This window comes from Urocitellus parryii, chromosome 1, assembly GCF_045843805.1.
Source record: "Urocitellus parryii isolate mUroPar1 chromosome 1, mUroPar1.hap1, whole genome shotgun sequence".
In the NCBI taxonomy this organism is placed as follows: domain Eukaryota; kingdom Metazoa; phylum Chordata; class Mammalia; order Rodentia; family Sciuridae; genus Urocitellus; species Urocitellus parryii.
In genome coordinates, this window is record NC_135531.1 from 42,360,326 (window position 1) to 42,378,627 (window position 18,302).

At 37.7% G+C, this 18,302-nt stretch overlaps 1 protein-coding gene across 1 annotated transcript in view; it reads left to right on the forward strand.

Moving 5' to 3' along the window:
• The window catches only part of Snx18 (sorting nexin 18), a 36,614-nt gene extending 19,054 nt beyond the window's left edge, over positions 1–17,560 (forward strand). The window contains exon 2 of the mRNA XM_026385949.2: positions 14,333–17,560. Coding sequence (XP_026241734.1) covers positions 14,333–14,586 — 254 coding nt within the window. The 3' untranslated portion in view covers positions 14,587–17,560. The remainder of the gene's footprint in view (positions 1–14,332) is intronic.
• Positions 17,561–18,302: the final 742 nt, after the last annotated feature.

The following is an 18,302-nucleotide window of genomic DNA, read 5'->3' on the forward strand; positions in this document are numbered from 1 at the left end:
AGATGACTGGAGATGGTTTGGAGCAGAGGTCTAAAAACTGTAGCCCAGTGGCCACATTTACCAAGGCACATGTTTGTGGATGGCGCTTGAGCTAAGGATGATTTTTATATTTTTAAATAATTTTGTTTTTAATAATTATGTAAGTATCTGCATAATAGCCTCAATTTTGCCTATTGACTTGCAAATCCTTAAATAATTACTATTTGGGCCTTAAAGAAAATGGTTGTTTGACATGAGGACAGGCAGGTAAGTGAAATTACTATTTAGCCACTGTTTATTGAGAACTTATTCTGTGACCGTCAGTATTCTAGGCATGATGTATTTGTTGTTTTAATTCCATGCAGGAGTGGGTGTGATACCAGAATGGTTGTGAGCACACACCAGAACCATACGGGTTTGTGTTCCCGCCCCCTTCACTCACCGACTCATCTTCTCTCAGCTTCCTCGTAATGTGGAACAGATATCTTTTATAGTATTGGTGCCTAACGTTTTTAAGCATTATTTATTAGCTATTGCATTAATTTCCTAGCTGCTGTAATAAGTTAACACAAATTTAAAACAACAGAAATTTATTCTTTTTACAGTTCTAGAGACTGGTGGTGTGAGAAGAAGGTGTTGGCAGGCCCATGTTCCCTCTGGAGACTCTAGGGGACACCCCTTCCTTACCTCTTTGAGCTTCTGATTGTTACTGGCCATGCTTGGAGTTTCTTTTCTGCCTCCATCTCTCTCCATGGTCACATGGCATTCTGATGTCAATCTGACTCTCCCTTCTCCTTTTTCAGGGACACCAGTTAGATTGGATTTAGGGCCCATCTTAGATCTTGTATGACCTCACCTCAACTAATTACATATGCAAAGTCTGTTTCCAAATAAAGTTTCAATCACAGTTTTTTGGGGGATGTGAATTTGGGGAAATGCTATTCAAACCCAGTACAGATACTAACTTCCCCAAAGGGGTATTATCCCCATTTGGTGACACTGAAAACTGTGAGGCTGAGGGAAGTTAAATTTCTAGGTTCACATGGCTGATAAGGAGTGTCAGGACTGGAATTCATTTTTTGCCTTGAATTCTGTACACTTCATAACCAGAATACTTACTAGAAAATTTTGAGTTTTGATCTGCAGGCAGTCAGCAACCATTAAATATTTTAAAGTAAAGAGTGATATCTTATTTAAAATAGCTAACATATTTTGAGGATTTTTCAGTTTGAATGCATATCTAATGGAGCTTCATGTTTTATATTCATTATATCCATTTAAACTTCATGGGAGCCTTTGAGGTAAATACTCTCATTTTTCTTACTCTGCAGAAGGAGGTGAGCCACGGACGGAAATTTAAACCTTGTGGGTTTAAATTAGGCATTGTGGCTGTGTGGCCTGACTCTCCGAGACAGGCCTTTTGGAAGTTCTTCCTACTGAATGTGCATAGAGAGGAAGCTGTAGAGTAGTGCAGGTCAGGGTAGCTTCAGAAGGAAGCTGGTGAACTTGAGACCCCTGCTAGGTAGCATGACAGGACTTGGTGAGGTGCTGGCTGTTTGGAGGAGTCTAGGGTTACCTTTGAGTGATACAAAATAGTGAAGCTGGCAATAGAAATAGGCAGGGTAAAAAGAGCAGAAGAATTAGAAGGAAAGACAAGGAATTCAGTTGAAGGGAATCTTAGGAAATCCTATTTTCCCAGGCCTTTTATTGGAAGGTAAAAACCTTAGTTTCTTTGTTCTAGGAAGATAGAGGCCTAGGCTAAAATATGAACAGAATCTGCTAAGTAGAGAAGCCCCTCCACATGGACCAGAAAGAGTGTGAAGTGGCATCAGCTCTTGACAAGATCTACCCTGTGGCACTCAGAATTCCTGAACCAGGGCCTTCCAGGAGCCTGGGTCCTGTGCCTTGTTTTTATGTGTAACTAGTGCTGTGGTTACAGCATGACATTTTAACTACATACTGATAGATGTCCAGCATGGGTCATCTCCAAGTTTTCTTGTTTTAAGACTTGTATTTTGAGTGTATTTTAAAACTTGATATATTTCTAGGTACTTTGTTTTGTCTTAAGTTAGTTATTTTTATGATCTCATTCAATAGGAAATTGAAAGACCCTGCCAGCCCAGGGAAGCAGGAAAACCATGGGTGAGGGGTCTTGAGTCTAAAACAACTGGTTCAGGAGTTATCCCCAAATCTCAGTGATCATCAGGCGATGTGAGGTGCCAGCCATTGGTGCACAGCAGGCAGCACTAAGGAAGATGAGAGTGCTTGAGGTGCCCACCAGCTGTTACCGCCATTGCTTATGGTCTACTGCAAGGATTAGCATTTCAGTTACAAAGTAGACATTATTTAAGAAAAGCCCTCCTAAGAATTAATATATTCACTGGAAATATTCTAACTCGGTGTTAACCATAGAGGTCTCAGAAGCCATCATAAGACTCAGGCTCCTGAAAGGCCCTTGCTCTGGACCTTGGGTCAAGGCTCCCCTGGTGGCCTTTGTCAAGAGCTGGTGCCACTTCACACACTTCCTGGCCCAACGTGGAGGAGCTTCTCTATTTAGCAGTTTCTATTTAATTTTATTTTAGTCTGGGCTTCCCTTTATCTTCCTAGAACAAAAGAAATAAAGGTTTTACCTCTACTTAAAAGTAGTTTCCAAAGTTTATTTTTCTTTTTGATACAACTACATTGTTGAATGTGAAGGATCTACTAAACCCAAAGTACTAGCAGTTTGAATGCATATCTAATGCTGCTTTAGTAAGATTCCATGTGTATTATTTAAGAAAAAATACTGTTCCTATTCTCAGATTTTAAAATCTTCATACATGATCTTCATAAGCAAATCAACATTTTCACCATTTTATCCAAGTACTCTTTAATTTGAGGACGGTGCCAAGGAGAGGAGTAAACCTAGGACCTTCTGCATAGAGGGCACAAGCTTTATCAGTGAACTATACCCCTAGCTGCTTATTTAATATTTATTGTAAGTTGAAACACAGTAATCTTTTTATATATATAAAATAACAATTTCTAGCAGTGAACAGCTTACTTTACCAAAAAAAGCTATAAGAGATCTAATCATGTGATTTCATTCTTCATTTTTGAAAAAAAGATGAACTGTGTAAATATACATGCACAGTGAGTAACATGTTTTAAGACATTTACACTCAAGTTAATGTTTTCATTCATACTGAATGTCATTCTGCCCTTAGTTAGACATTAGGTGATAAATGAAGCCCAAAGAGCTACTTATTTAGGATCTAGCAAGTCTTCCTCCCCTCTGTTTTTTTAAATACTTGTTTAGTTGTTGATAGACCTTTATCTTATTTATTTATATGTGGTGCTGAAAATAGAACTCAGTGCCTCACACGTGCCAGGCAAGTGTGCTACTGCTGAGCCCCAGCCCCATCTGTCCCCTGCTGTTTTTTCTGTTTGTTTGTTTGTACTAGGAATTAAATCCAAGGGCTCCTAACCACTGAACCACATCCCCAGCCATTTTTATTTTTTATTTGGAGACAGGGTCTTCTTAATTGCTTAGGGCCTCACTAAGTTGCTGAGGTTGGCTTTGAACTTGTAATCCTCCTGTCTCAGCCTCCAGAGCTGCTGGTAGCAAGGCTTTTACCAAGCACAGACTACTTAGATAAGCATCAAACCAAGTTTAAAGACCTGAATTCTTTAAATGATTAAAATTTTTTATTAATAAGCAACCAAGTTAATTTTTCTGAAATTTAATACTCCTTGACCTACATATATATACCTTCTTCCCTCCATTTTAAAATGGCTCTTGGGTCTAGGGGTGTAGCTCAGTGGTAAAGTACTTGCCTAGCATACACAAGGCCCTGAGTTTAATCCCTAACACTGCCAAAAAAAAAAAAAAAAGTAAATAAAACGACTCTAAAGTTATTTGTTGTTTATTACATTTGTAAGTTGAAAGTGAAGTTTAAATTAATTTATCTTTGAATTTTGATAGTTCTTGACATTAGTGACTTTTAGTCCCTTCAAAAATTGCTTTCACTGGCTGGAACTGAGCATTAATATTTGCATCCTTCAGGGCTTATTAGCATGGTCCATACTTGGAGCCCATTTGGTATAATTTTATTCAGGGATTGAATTTCAAGGGCCTAGAGGTGGTTTGTGGGTCACCTGAGATGTAGGCTTCCTAGGGGATTTGGCATGCGCTGTGTGTTGAGGCTCCCTTGTGGAGTTTAAGATCATCATGAATGAGGTAGCCCCAGCAGGCCAGATTCACAGGAACTGCCTGAGCAGATCAGAGTCACATGGAGCCAGCCACCATCAGTAACATTATTTAGTTTCCCTAACTTTACTCTGCACCCCTGGAAATAGGGGTGATGAGTGCATTCCTTTTGGGATTGAAGAATAGAAAATGAGAGTGCAGGACTGTCAGGTTTGCACAGAGCAGGTGCTCCTCTGTGACTACTTTCTGGCACATCGCCACCCATCTCTGTGTGTTTGGTGGGCATTCCACACGGTCCCCCCCCACACTTCTTTTTGAGATGTTTTACTCAAAAGATTACTCAAAACATCTTCTTTTGAGATGTTTTACTCAAAATAAATACTGGAATAGAGAGAGAAAAAGGTAATCAACAAATGAGTGGAACCAAAAGAGAGGAAGGAAGGAAAGGGGACAGGAAAAAGTTAAGTTAGCAGGGACCTCAGGTCAGTGTGGTGGATACCAGTGAGGAGCCCTAAAAATTAAATAGGTCACATTGACCAAATTAGCATTTTCTTCAACATTTTACATGTTCACAGGAATGAAGAAAAACAGGCTGAGTCCAGTCTTCCACTCTGCTGTCCACATGCCCTTCAGCCTATCTCTTGTTCTGTCCTTCACACCATGGCTTCAGTTTCCTGGGGGAAGGTCATAGGAAGACTGAAAATCTACTTAATGTTTTCGGTACATTCAAGATTTAAAAATTAAACAAGGTGCTTGCTTTCTTTCTTTTTAAGGGGAAAGAAAGCAACAGCCTTTGGATCCCTGTTGCTTAGTGACTGGGCCTTTTGTTTAAGTGGTTTTAGGAGGGACAAAACATACTGAGAAGAAATTTGGGTGAGAAAAGGAACACAAAGTTGAGGTGCACAAGGGGACAAGGGGTTGAGTGCCTGGAGCAGAGAAGCTTGCAGGGCACAAAGAGGGGAAAATGCAAGGGACCAGGCAACTTCTTCAAGGGAGAGTGGGGCTGGCCTTGGTTAAAATTCCTGAGACAGAACAGTGTATGGGGATTCCCCCCCCCCCCATTTTGCTAGGTCAGAAGTTTCCAGGAAAGTCGTTCCTTTCTGCAAACCAGAAGGAGAGGAACATGGAACAGTACAGTTCAGTGAAATGCAGAGGCATTTGCTAGTGTGCTTGTTTGTTTAGTTAAACTTGCAGTGGGTTTTTAATATATGCGAAGGGGCTAGATGACACCAGAGCTATCCTACTCTCATTTTAGAAAAAAGACAGCAACATTGCAGTGCTTCTTAAACATTAGCTTTTACTTATGAAAATAATGTAATGGCATGCTGTGCAAATATTATAATGCTTTTGCAAATGATGCTGGGTTCCTTGATCATAATTAATTTCTAAAATGAGGATTGCTGTTGGTTTTAGTTTGAGACTTTTAAGGTAATGAACATTGTCACATGATTATTTTGTTCTACATTCATTGAAAACATGAATAATATAACCTAAAATTCAGTACATATTGTATTAATAGTTATTTCTTGCTTTGCTCTTTGACCCTGAACATATTTTAAAACTCTGCAAGGTGGTTTACACTGCTAAGATATAAAGGAAAGAGGTAGGAGATGAGTGGAAGTGTATTTAGGACTATAGATTTCTATGTAGCTGGATTTTGTGATAAAGAAGTGGGACAAAGTGCCTTTCTTTGAGCCTGGGCAATTGTGATAAGTATGAAAATGAACCCTGTTAGGAATTTTGCATGAACAGAGTCTGCATCAAAGTCTGGGAAGTTTCGTTAGTAACAGGTCCTATAGCAAGATAAAAACATTTGTTTTCCTTTTCACTCTCAAAATGTGAAAAGGAAAGGCCTTTTGCAGCAATGTAGCAGGGTTAATCTCCATCTCAAGTCTCATTCACACTTCCTCTCAGTCTGTGATCACAGGCTGGACAGATGATCTCTTAAAAGTGACACCCTGCAAGGAATGGACAGTGGGAAGGGCAGGGCTGGCAGGCGGGTAGGAATCCTGGCTTCTTTGCCAGGAATTGGCAGTGGGACTTTGGACAGGTGACTCTGCTTCCAGTTTGTTAGATTGAATTATACCCAAATTTTTTCCTGAGACCTTTTTAGCTGAAAGAAATCAATCTGGCACCAGCTCTGCAGGTCTCAATTATGCATCAGCTGTGGCTGGCCTTCCCTGGGCCTGGAGTGATCTGAAAGACCTTGGGGCTTCTTATCCTTTAGGAATGAGGCTTCAGGGTTATTCCTGAGTGAGCTTTCTGCCCCTTGAAGAAATCCTAATAATTTGCCAAACTAATTTAATAATTAAATCGAATGCTCAACTGAAATAGCACCCTTCACTATATGAGGGGCATTTTCTTTGTCCCTTTTGCCTCCTTTGCTGAGCTCCCTGGGGAAGGGACAGTTGGAATGTGCTCAAGGCCAGCCTCCTGCAGTACTTCTGCCTGGTCAGGATGTTGTGAAGTACACTGCCTCACTTCCATTACTTTCAGTAATACTTTCTCGTGTAATCTGTGTACATTTCAAGAATTTAATTCCAGTTGTGTATCTTGGGAAGACTGCACTACTTCGTGTGTTACCTCTGAACTAGTAGTTTCTTCTGAACCAGGAATGTCTCTATGTATTTTTTAAAAGTACATATTCACACTGCTCGGTGTTGTCAGTCCTTTCTGCTTCATAATAAAATTTTTACATGCCTGTGTTCCAGATGTAGCCAAGCAAAGTCTGTTAGCCCAGGATATAGCATCACAACTCTATACTATGTTCCGTTATAAAATGTTTTTCCTTTGATCACCCCATTTAGTATTTTATTATTGGTTCCTTATATTTGTACATAATAGTGGGATTCATTATGCCACGTAACATAATTGGCTCAATCTCCTTCCCTTTCCCTCCTGTCCACCCTCCCCCTGATCCACCTGCTCCCCCTTCTATCATTATTACTGTTATTTTAATTAGTGCATTATCATGATGTCTAAGCAGGATTCATGTGGTGTATTTGTACACGGACATAGCATAATTTGGTAAATTTTGTTCTCCAGTACTTTTCCATTTCTTCCCCTTTTCCCTTTCTTGATTTTTGTCTCCCTTCTATTTTCATAAGATTACCCCCACCCCTTTTCTTATTCCTTTTACCCTCTAGCTTTTGCAATGAGAGAAAACATTCAGCCCTTGACTGTCTTGAGTTTAGCTTATTTCACTTAGCATGATGTTCTGTAATTCCATCCATTTACCAGCAAATGACATAATTTCATTCTTCTTTGTGGCTGAGGAAAACTCCGTTGTGTATTTATATCACATTTTCTTATCCATTCATCTGTGGGCATCTGGACTGGTCCCATAACTTGGCTATCGTGAGTGGTATGCATATATCACTGTAGTATGCTGATTTTAGTTCTTTGGGATAAATACTGGGGAGTAGGACAGCTGGGTTATAGGGTGGCTCCATTTCTAGTCTTTTGAGGGATCTCTGTTCTGCTTTCCAAAGCGGTTGTACTCATTTATAGTATAACAAATAATATATGAGTATACCTTTTCCCCCCACATCCTCACCAGCATTTATTATTTATATTCTTGATGATTGCCATTCTAACTGAGATTAAATTGTTCACCTAACCATGAGATTTATTTGATTTTTTAAAAAATATTTTCTTGTTGTAGATGGACACAATACTTTTGTTTATTTATTTTTAACTATTTTTTTAGTTGTAGTTGGACACAATACCTTTATTTTATTTGTTTATTTCTATGTGGTGCTGAGGATCAAACCCAGTGCCTTGCACGTGCTAGGCGAGTACTCTACTGCTGAGCCACAACCCCAGTCCACTTTTATTTATTGACTTATTTTTATGTGGTGCTGATGATTGAACCCAGTGCCTCACACATTTGAGGCAAACACTCTACCACTGAGCCACAATCCCCACCCTTTATTTGATTTTTTAAAATTATTATTATTCATGATACAATGAAACCTAAGGTCAAGCATTTTAACAGTGCTTCTTTTGACCTTAGGCTTCATTGTATCATTTCTTCCCCTATTTTTTCCTTTACCTTTTTGGATTTTTGAAAACTGCATAATATTTGGTAGTGGGGCTGGCAGAGGGCCAGTTTCTCTTAAATTAGCCACTTAAGAAATAGAGCTTTTGAAATCTTTGCCTGTTTTTTTGTTATTGATTCCATAATTTAAAAAAAAAATATGTGTGGTTCCTTTCCTTAGGCAACATTTTTAGCTTTTATTCTACCCTCCTCTTGGGTTTGGTAAAAAATGCGGTACAGCTGAGAAAATGCTTCAAAGATGCTGTAATGTCTGTTACAGCCCTGCAGCTGGTTGGATTGTACCTCTGCAGTTGTTTCTTAAGCCACTACAAATTACTTGAATTTTAAAAGCTATCCTAGAAGTAGCAAGCCTATAATGATCTAACTCTGCCCCAATAGTTTTCTTCTCCTACCTCCCACTCCTTAAATGCTAGAGCTGATTGAAAACTTTGCAACCTCTGCCTTTCTTGTTATATTTGAAATGTTAAATATGAAAGATGTGAAGCATAGAAATATGTACGATAATTTCTAGCTTGAGAAATGTCAGATCAACTGTGAAAACACAGGTATATAAAACAAAATCCCAAATCCTCTAATAAGGGCTGGGGATATAGCTCAGTTGGTAGAGTGCTTGCCTTACATGCACAAGGCCCTGGGTTCAATACCCAGCATACACACACACACACACACACACAAAAAAAAAAAAAAAAAAAATCCTCTAATAATAGTATTTCACTTCTCACTGATGCTTGCACTATCACCTCTACTAGAAAAACGTTTCTGCTTTGCTCTGGTGTGAACTCCAAGCCTCCAAGCCTCTGAGCTCAGTGAGTGATAGAGGTGGAGCTTCCTGGGAATCCACAAAGCAGTTCTGTGTGTCATCCCCAGGTGTTCAAGTGCCCTTGCCATTTGTCCATATGTGGGGGTTGGCTGTTTAAAAGTTGCCACACTGATTTCTGTTAATTCTTAGTAAACTGGTAAATTAGCTTCCATAATAACAATTAGCTTGTTTTCTTCATAGAAAGGATAGCCCTTACTATTTTGTTAGAATGTTTAGGAAAAATGAGTCAGGAGATTGTGAAATGAATTTTTTTAAATGACTCTCTTGTGAAAAGAAATATTTTTTAAAACTTTGCAGAGTATTTTATAAAGGATGAACTTTATTTTGTTTAGAATGTTGAAGGCCTTTGGAGTTTTGATTCCATTTGAATGTTTGTAGCCAGTTGTTCTCTTCTTATAGAAGGAGCCAGGCTTCTGTCTCTTGCTCAAGATGTGTTCTAAAATGATTGTGGTTTTTATTTTAATTTTTTTAGTACATTTCTGTCAGTTTGTTTTATAGTTAATCATCTTTTGAGGTTGGATCTAGGAGAAGATAAGTTAGACTATACTTCAGTTAAGGGAGTTTATTTTTTCTTCATTAAAAATTTGTTCTAAATCATGGGTACAGTTTTGTGGAGACATATTGTCCTTGATTATTTGCAGCTCCCCCTATTCTATGAGTTTGTACATTTATAGTGTGCTGTTTAATACCTTCATATACTATGTTATATAGTTGTTCATTCCTATTTGCCTGGTCACCTCAGAAAATAATTTGAGCCCCGTAAACAGAAATGATACCTATACTTTTACACACAGATCTCCTCCTCCTTGTCTCACTGCTCCTGCAGTCCGGACACATCAGGCTAGTGGATTTGAATTGCATTAAATGGGTCCAACGGAAATTTGAAATGGAATTAACTTTTGAGGACTTACTCTTCTAAATGGTTTGATTGGCCTTCCAAATTTGCAAAATAATGTTTTACTGGATGTTCAACTGTACCAAAATAGAGACAAAGCCCAAATCCCTAAAAGAATTATATATAATAATTGTGGTGGTAGTTAAGAATTTTTGTCATCCTCCAATAGGATCTAAGTAGATAGAGGGGACAGAGGGAGGAAAAGAGGGAAGAGAGAATGAAAGAGGATAAAAAAGAAAAGGAAAAGAGAAGGAACTCCTCTCTAGTCTAAGTTTGGGTTTAGACTTTCAAAATAAGTATGTGCTTCTTGTTCAGTATTTTGTCTTGTGGCCCCCTGAGTTGTTACAAAGGTAGGAAAAACATGTGTCTTAGACATGTTAAGGAACTTTTTTTTTTATTTAGTTGTTCAAAACATTACATAGCTCTTGACTTATCATATTTCATACATTTGATTCAAGTGGGTTATGAACTTCCATTTTTTCCCCCTGTATACAGATTGCAGAATCACATCGGTTACACATCCACGTTTTTACAACTTTACAGGTGCAGTTAGTGAATTGAATGAAGTAAGAATTCCAGAGGGAAATTTTCAAATTTAAACATTTTCTACACTCACAGTATTTTCTGAATTATGTGAAAACAAAAGCTGGGGCCATTTTAAGGAAGGTGAGAAAGGAGACAGCTGTGCCAGGGGGAGGCTGGGACCAGGAGGAGACTCCCAGGTACATTAGTTTTCACCATGCTCCCTCCTAGACTGACCTTGCTTTCTTGCCTCTTCAGTTGTGAGTTTCTTCTCTGCATATTTGTAGTGTTTGTTTTGAAGTCAGTTATGATTCAGATCCCATCTTGGCCTCTTACTGGGTTTCCTGGGTGACTTTCAGGCTCAAAATGCTGAGTAACTGCCTCAATTCCCTGGTACAAATAGGAGCACTGTCTGTTGCAAGCTGCAGTGAGAGTCGGAGACAGTCTGGAAAGTGCCTAGCATATATTAAGATTATTTTGGTGAGCTGCCATTTACTGTCTGTACATTCTTATTCCCTGTGCCTCTTTGCCATCCTCAGCACAGGGCATGGTAGGTAGATGTGCCTCTGAGTATTTTCTGTTTTGACACAGTTCACATGTCATCTTGGGGAAAGCCACATCCAACTCCCATGTGAAATTACATCACTGTTGTCCTGTTCTACTTTGTGTCCAGGTAGTAAGCCTTTGCTGAGTACCTTGCCGTGTGGCTTCTTTGTGAGATTTGGAGGATGGGAACTAGTTATACATGTTTGATTCTCCCTGTCCTTTCAATGTGTGCTATTCATGTCAGGCCTTCCAAAAATGTTCCTTAAATTAATTAAAACTCTTGCCTCAGAGCCCAACCTTTTGGGGGCTTTAAAAATAGCAACATTGAGTTATTTACCAGCTGATCTGTATTTGGAAGAAAAACAAGTCTTTTTCCTTGGCTTCTTTCGTATGAACTCTTCAAAAGCTTAACGTTTTTAAATACCAGAAGGTCCTTGGGCCTAACAGATACTTTATACTTATATCCATGGGTTTTGAAAAGATATGCTGATATGATGTGTTGTTTGTCTCTAAATTGGTGGTTGTATATGCATACCTGCAATTCAGTATAATAGAAGTTGTTTCTAAAAATATGGTGATCTAATTTGGAGTTTGACAAGCTGCAGCTCTGTCACAATTCACACAACTCTGGCCAGGTTTCAGAGCTTCCCATGGCCAGACTCTGGTAAAAAGCCACAGTCAGATCACCTGAGACACTTCTCTTTTAATTTTCTTCTCTCTCTCTTTTAAGCCATTTTAGAACACATGTTTCATGATTTCATATTCTCAGCTGGCTTTTTAAAAAAGATTTTTCCCCTTGACTTTTTTTTAATTGTAACTTTCCTGGTCTTTTCAACTTCAATTTCTGTATATAAGAATATGAAACCTTTACAAACATATCAAAGATAATGTGTTAAGACATTTTTTTCTTTTGGTATGGAGAGGCCTTCCTCTGTTTTTATATACAACAGGCAAATTTTAGTGCTTTATTGATACTGTCAGCTGAAAAAGAAATGTTGAAAGCACTGTACTTTCAGGGTGGTGGCTTCTTAATTTTTAGGGCAGGGGTCTTCCTGAGGCCATGTTGACTTGAATTGGTCCTCTCCGTTCAGCAGAGCTCACTCATTTCCACTGGGTGAGGTGGAAGTGGTGTGTGGAAGCAGCTGTGCCCTTGCCTTGCTGGCATGTCGGCATGTCATTCCTGCTCCAGGGCTTTGCTCATTTAGATCTTATTTAGAATTAATGAATGAAAATAAATGTGTGGGTATGCACGTACATATATTTGTTGTTGGTAGCTTTTCATTTCTCAGCTCTTTGAAGTATGAAAAAGCATACTCTTTTACCTTTAAGAATTTTATTTAGTACCAGTTTATTCTGTATTATTTTGTAGGAGACTTGAGGAAATTTACAAATTAGGTAACTTTCCTTGTGGGTGTCTTCGTGGTTAGAACTGAACACTGTCAGCTTCTGACCTCTTAAACTAAGGCTGTCTTTTTTCCCCCTTAGGAGTGCCAAGTTCTCAGACCACCAGGCTCGTAGTTTCTCTCTTATCTTTCAGTGCTGGCTACAGTTGGGAAATCTGAATTCATTTCCCTCCCCAACTTAAAATTTTTAAACTCTTTATTTGACTAAGAGAGCTTTTACATATTCTTTTTCCCATTTTTTTTTGTTAGTGCATTATAGTTGTACATAATGGTGGCATTTATTGTTAAATATTCTTACACAGTGTATCAAGGTAATTTGGCCAGTATCATTCCCCAGTATTTTCCCTTTCTCTTCTCTCCTTCTTCCCCCTGGTCCCTTTCCTCTATTCTACTGATCTCCCTTTGATTTTTGTGAGATATTCCTCACCCTAAAGACATACACACATACATCTTTCTTTTCCTTTTTCCCTCTCTAACTTCCACTTATAAGAGAAAACATGTGACCTTTGACCTTCTGAGCTTGGCTTATTTTACTTTGTGATCTCAAGTTCCATCCATTTTCCAGCAAATGACATAATCTCACTTTTATTTAACTGAATAAAATTCCATATATATCTCATATTTTCTTCATCCATTCGTCTGTTGATAGACACCTAGGCTGGGTATTGAAAATTGTGTTGCTGCAAACATGGGTATGCATGTATTGCTATAATATGATGGTTTTAATTCTTTTTTTTAATTGTTGGTCGTTCAAAACATTACATAGTTCTTAATACATCATATTTCACAGTTTGGCAAGGAGTGGTATCACTGGGTCATATGGTGGTTCCATTTCTAGTTTTTGGAGGATTGTTCATACTGATTTCCATAGGGAAATCTGAATTCTTAAACTGGCTGTATTCAGGTACTTTGGACTTTTAACAATTACTCACTCCCAAGAACCCATGAATATCCTGTATTTCCTACCACTAAACATCCCCAACCTTTTGTGTCTTTGCATGGATATGCTTCCAGGAGAGAATCTCTCTTACATGGCATCTATCAAAGTGATTGATTTCCTTGTCCTCACCTGAGCATACCCTTTCTTGACAAGAAGCTATGGTACCTCTAGGCATCATTCTTGGGTCATCATTAGGGCAGACTGAAAACTCACTGATGCCTATGGTCCCTAAAGAAAAAGTAATGAATTCTAATTGTTCAAGTCCCTGATTCTCCAGTTATGGGTCTCCAGATAGAAGTAGTCAGGATGAGGCATTCATGACAATTCACCCCCTACATCAGGCACTTCAGCTACACATGTACTCTCTGTGAACAAGGCATGGCCTTGCCAGCTCCAGTGTGAGTGACCTTTAACTATACACTGGCAACATTGCCAAGCACCTCCATGACTGTAATATGAATTACAAAATCAGCCCAGTTGGGTGTGAACACATTTCAGAGACTGGTCCTGAAGTCTGATACAGTAATGCTTTAGTGAGACTTTCTGAGGAAGCAGGTTTGCATCCTCTGTGGGGTATCATTTTTATAACATAATTCTTGTGAAATGAATGGACATAATGGTACCACACCATTTAAGTAAATGAAAACTGCAGAGTTTCTTGGTTTGTCTTTTTTAAGGGCAATTCCTTGTACTTTATTATTTGCCAAGTATAGTATCTCTCAAGAACTACTAAAGGTACCTGATTAATATGGCAAATGCTAGTTTTCGATGAAGTGAAACTATAGCAATGATAATGTTCAAAAGCATTATCAGATTCCTTTCTTTTTTAAATGATTAATTACAGTCACTACTTTTAAATTCTAAAGGACTTTAGGCAAGTATTTACAACACCCAAGATTCTGTGTAACATGTAGTTGTATCATTGGGATATGTGTACATATGTTTTAATTAACCAATTATTGTTATTTTTAATCACAGGAGCTCTTACCAAAGTAAAGGAGAGTAGGCGACACGTGGAAGAAGGGAAGATGGAGGTCCAAAAGGCTGATGGCATTCAGGATCGCTGTAACACTATTTCTTTTGCCACTTTGGCTGAAATTCACCACTTCCATCAAATTCGAGTAAGAGACTTTAAATCACAGATGCAGCATTTCTTACAACAACAAATAATATTTTTCCAAAAAGTGACCCAGAAGTTGGAAGAAGCTCTTCACAAATATGATAGTGTTTAATGACTGGACATTGGATTGTGAACTTTTTTCAGTTCAAGAATAATTTCTACAGCAGAATAAAAACTGCTGTCAAAGAGCTATTGCCAACTATCAGTGGTGGTACAAGGATGGTTTTGTGTTCAACTGAAAGCCAGCTGAATATATAATTATGTAGGAGAGAAACCATTAATATGGCTATATCATAGAAACAGTACCACACATTGTAACTAAATTATACTATGTATGCCTACACTACCATTGTAACTTTTGGAATAATGATTATACTATTTGCCTTATTGCTTTTTGAAGTATGGGTATTCTAGTGCATACTTTGTAGACCTCAAAACCCATGAAGGGTCTCAAAGAAGCTGGCTGGATAAAGCCTGCTGTGGATGCCTTTTCACTCTCAGATTGGGATTACCTAAATTCAACCTGTTCTCTGTTTACAAATTCCAACTAGAGCAGCTATGCGACTTTGTGCCTTTAGACTCTTGGTTTTTCATTTTGCGGCCCGCCCCCCAAGGAAGCCACAACTTTTCTGATTGAAAGAGTAAAAAGCCAGTGTACATGACGATAAACTGGTTATAACCTCATATTGGCAGGGGTGGGGGTGGAGTGAGAGGATCAGCTGTCATCAGTCTGCACAGCAAGTATTATCTCCTGAAACATGCTGGTGAACGCAGCGGAGTGAGACTCGATGCTCACCTCTGGATACGAAGTCTATTAGGGAAGAGATGGTGCACTATATTCTCTTAGATGCTACGGTAGCATAGCCTCTTCACGCAAGTGTCCTGAAAACTGGGCGTGAGGATTTTAGCAAACACGTCTTATAATATGGAGAAAGAGGAGTCTGATCAATCAGGGGAGACAAGTACAGAATCAGTGACAACACACACTTGGTTTCAGTTCCTGGGAGGGTTTTCTTTTCTTTTTTTTAAGCTTGAAGGTTTTCTTTTAATATTCAGTTTTTTTGTTTGTTTATTTGTTTGTTTATAAATGGATCTACACTGTTAACTGATTGAGACTCCACTGTGATTCACTCGTTTACTTATTCAAAAACTTTTCAGGGATGTCTGTAAATTTCAGTGTTATACGTGATAAAAGTGGTGTTGGTTGATCTAAGGAGGGACCAGAAATAATTTCTACTATTCCAATACTGAAGGAAAAAGTTACTGATTTAAACTGTGCTGAAACAAAGAAAGTATTGATTAAAGCCCTACCCCCCGACATTTAACCTTAAAAACTATTTTAAATGTATTTTATTATAAGGGAAATACAAATGGCTGATAAATACCAAAAACATTCAAAAGCAGCTTAATTTAAAAAGCACAAAGAGATTCTGGCTTGAAATGCCAAAACCTCAAATGTTTTTATAGTTGCTGAGCTAAATAATGTGATTCTTGAGTTTACAGATTTAAACTGTCACTGAAAGGTTAAAGTGTCTACTGTTTTATGAAATCAAACTTAACGCTGCCTCAGAAATCCCGGTACTGAAATGGTAACATGGAAGTAAAGAGATCAGTATGAAATAGTGGTGAATCACAATGATTAAAAAAAAAAAAAGGTTGGTTTGCAGAAAGGCATAAGAAGAAAAGGTTATTGGAATAGTTACTCAACAGCACATTTACTCTCTCAAAAATAGTCTCATATGGGTTGGATTTTTAATATCAGATTATATAATTTTGGTCTCTGGTCAAAATTTTGTACCTTATAATACTTAGAGCCAGACTTAACATTATGTGGCTTTGTCTATTACAGATACTTGGAAATGCCACCAAATATGTTGTTCTCTAAAGAGTAACTTTCTCTTATTGATTGAAAAATACAGTTCTTATAAACAAAACCCATATATAAATAGATATATATAAATTAATTTTATTGCAGAAGTTTGAAATTTATAGCATTTGAATCTGTATTGGACAAAAAAGCACTATGCTTTTCAAATGATTTGAAAGTCACATTTATTTGCCTCTTTATTTTGATGATGGTTTGATTTTTTTTTTTTAGTAAAAAAAAACTAAACTTGTGCAATGGTAGCATGGAAATTATCTGAGGTATCGTTGTATGATTGTGCTTTAGCCAGGGTGGACATAGCTTAATAAAAACTAAAGATTAAAGTACAAAAAAGTATAAGTCCGTGCTGTCTACTTCTAAGAGAACTTTTGTTCTTCATAACTAGATAACATTATGTCGCTGATTCATAAGGGGTTTAAATTAATTATGTGGGTTAGAGCACCAGAGTTATTAGTGTCCATTTTCATTTAAGATCTTTATTCTCTTAACGTTCTTGGTCCTTTGAAACATTTCAGTATACAAAAATACTGCAATGTTGATACCCAAGAGAAAAGCCATTATCATGTGTATGCTGGTCAACATGATCAGTGTGGTACAATTTTTTAAAATAAACTATCATGCCCTTCAAGCCATTATTTGTCTTTATTTCTAGAATCTATAATTCTGACATATGATGTGTTCATAACATGAGAGTGTGTGTGCTTGAGCCTGTTTTACTATTTTAATTACAGAGTTACTTACATGCTGTAGTTGTAATGCAGTGAGACTGGTTCAGCAGCCACACATTTTCACCCAGAAGCCTTCCTGGCCCTTGTATCTGAAGCGATGGTTCATATCGGGAATGGGGGAACACATTTGAAGGTGAAATGTAAACTAGTGCAAATTGGCTAGAGAAACACAGTCATTGGAATGTTCTCGGGCTTCACCTACACCGTTGTCTTGCATTTATTCATAAAAATATGAACAAAGGATTCTTAAATGTTAATTTTTTTTGATTGCCTTAAATTTTGCTGCTGTTCTTAAGGACTTGAAAAAATGTTGTAGTCTGTCAAATCAAGCATGGAAAGTTTATGCATAAACTTTTAAATGTTATTCTTTACTAAGTTCATTGCCATAGCTGTTTTTTCCATTTGTCTCAATTTTCTCAGAATCAAATACCATTTCTGATTCTGATATCTTTAAGTTTATAAGCATTATACATTTTTTTCTCATTTTCAACTTTATCTTTGGTTAAAAGAATAAGTAAAACAGGGTATTATTTATTTATAGACTAGAAATATTGAATATGTTTTATTTCCTTCAAAATGTTATAATTAGTGCAGACTCAGCCATGTTTGTCTTTTAAAAAATAAACAAAAGTTGCTTTATTTCTCAGCTTCAATGTGATGTTATATTTTTTTTTGTGCATCCATCACAGAGGCATTTATTAATGTGAGAATTTAACACAGAGAAATGGAAGGATATGTTCTCTGTCTTAAGCTTTCATCTGTAGTTGCCTTTTAAGTTGTCCATGAAACTCTAGCTAATTGGATTTATTTGAAAGCATAGCTGGTAGTTATTGTACATGACTGTGGTCCTAGCTACTTGGGAGGCTGAGGAGAAGGATCCACAAGTTCAGTGCCAGCCTGAGCAAATTAGTGCTCTGTGTCAACAAATTTTAAAAAATGTGGGGTGATGTAGCTCAGTGGCAGAACATCCCTGGGTTCAATCCCACTTTGCCAAAAAAAAAAAAAAAAAAAAAAAAAAAGCTGTTCAAGTGGTTCTGCAGAGAATTTGCTTATTAGTAATATCAGTAATTAGTATATAGCAGTAACTTGTGAGTAAGAGGTTTTTAAGTAATAGCTGTTGTGGGCCAAATAACCGACACATAGCACTTAAGTAAGGCACTTCACATGCTATCTTGGTTGGTTGCCAGAAATAGGCCAACTCAAACCCATCTAAGC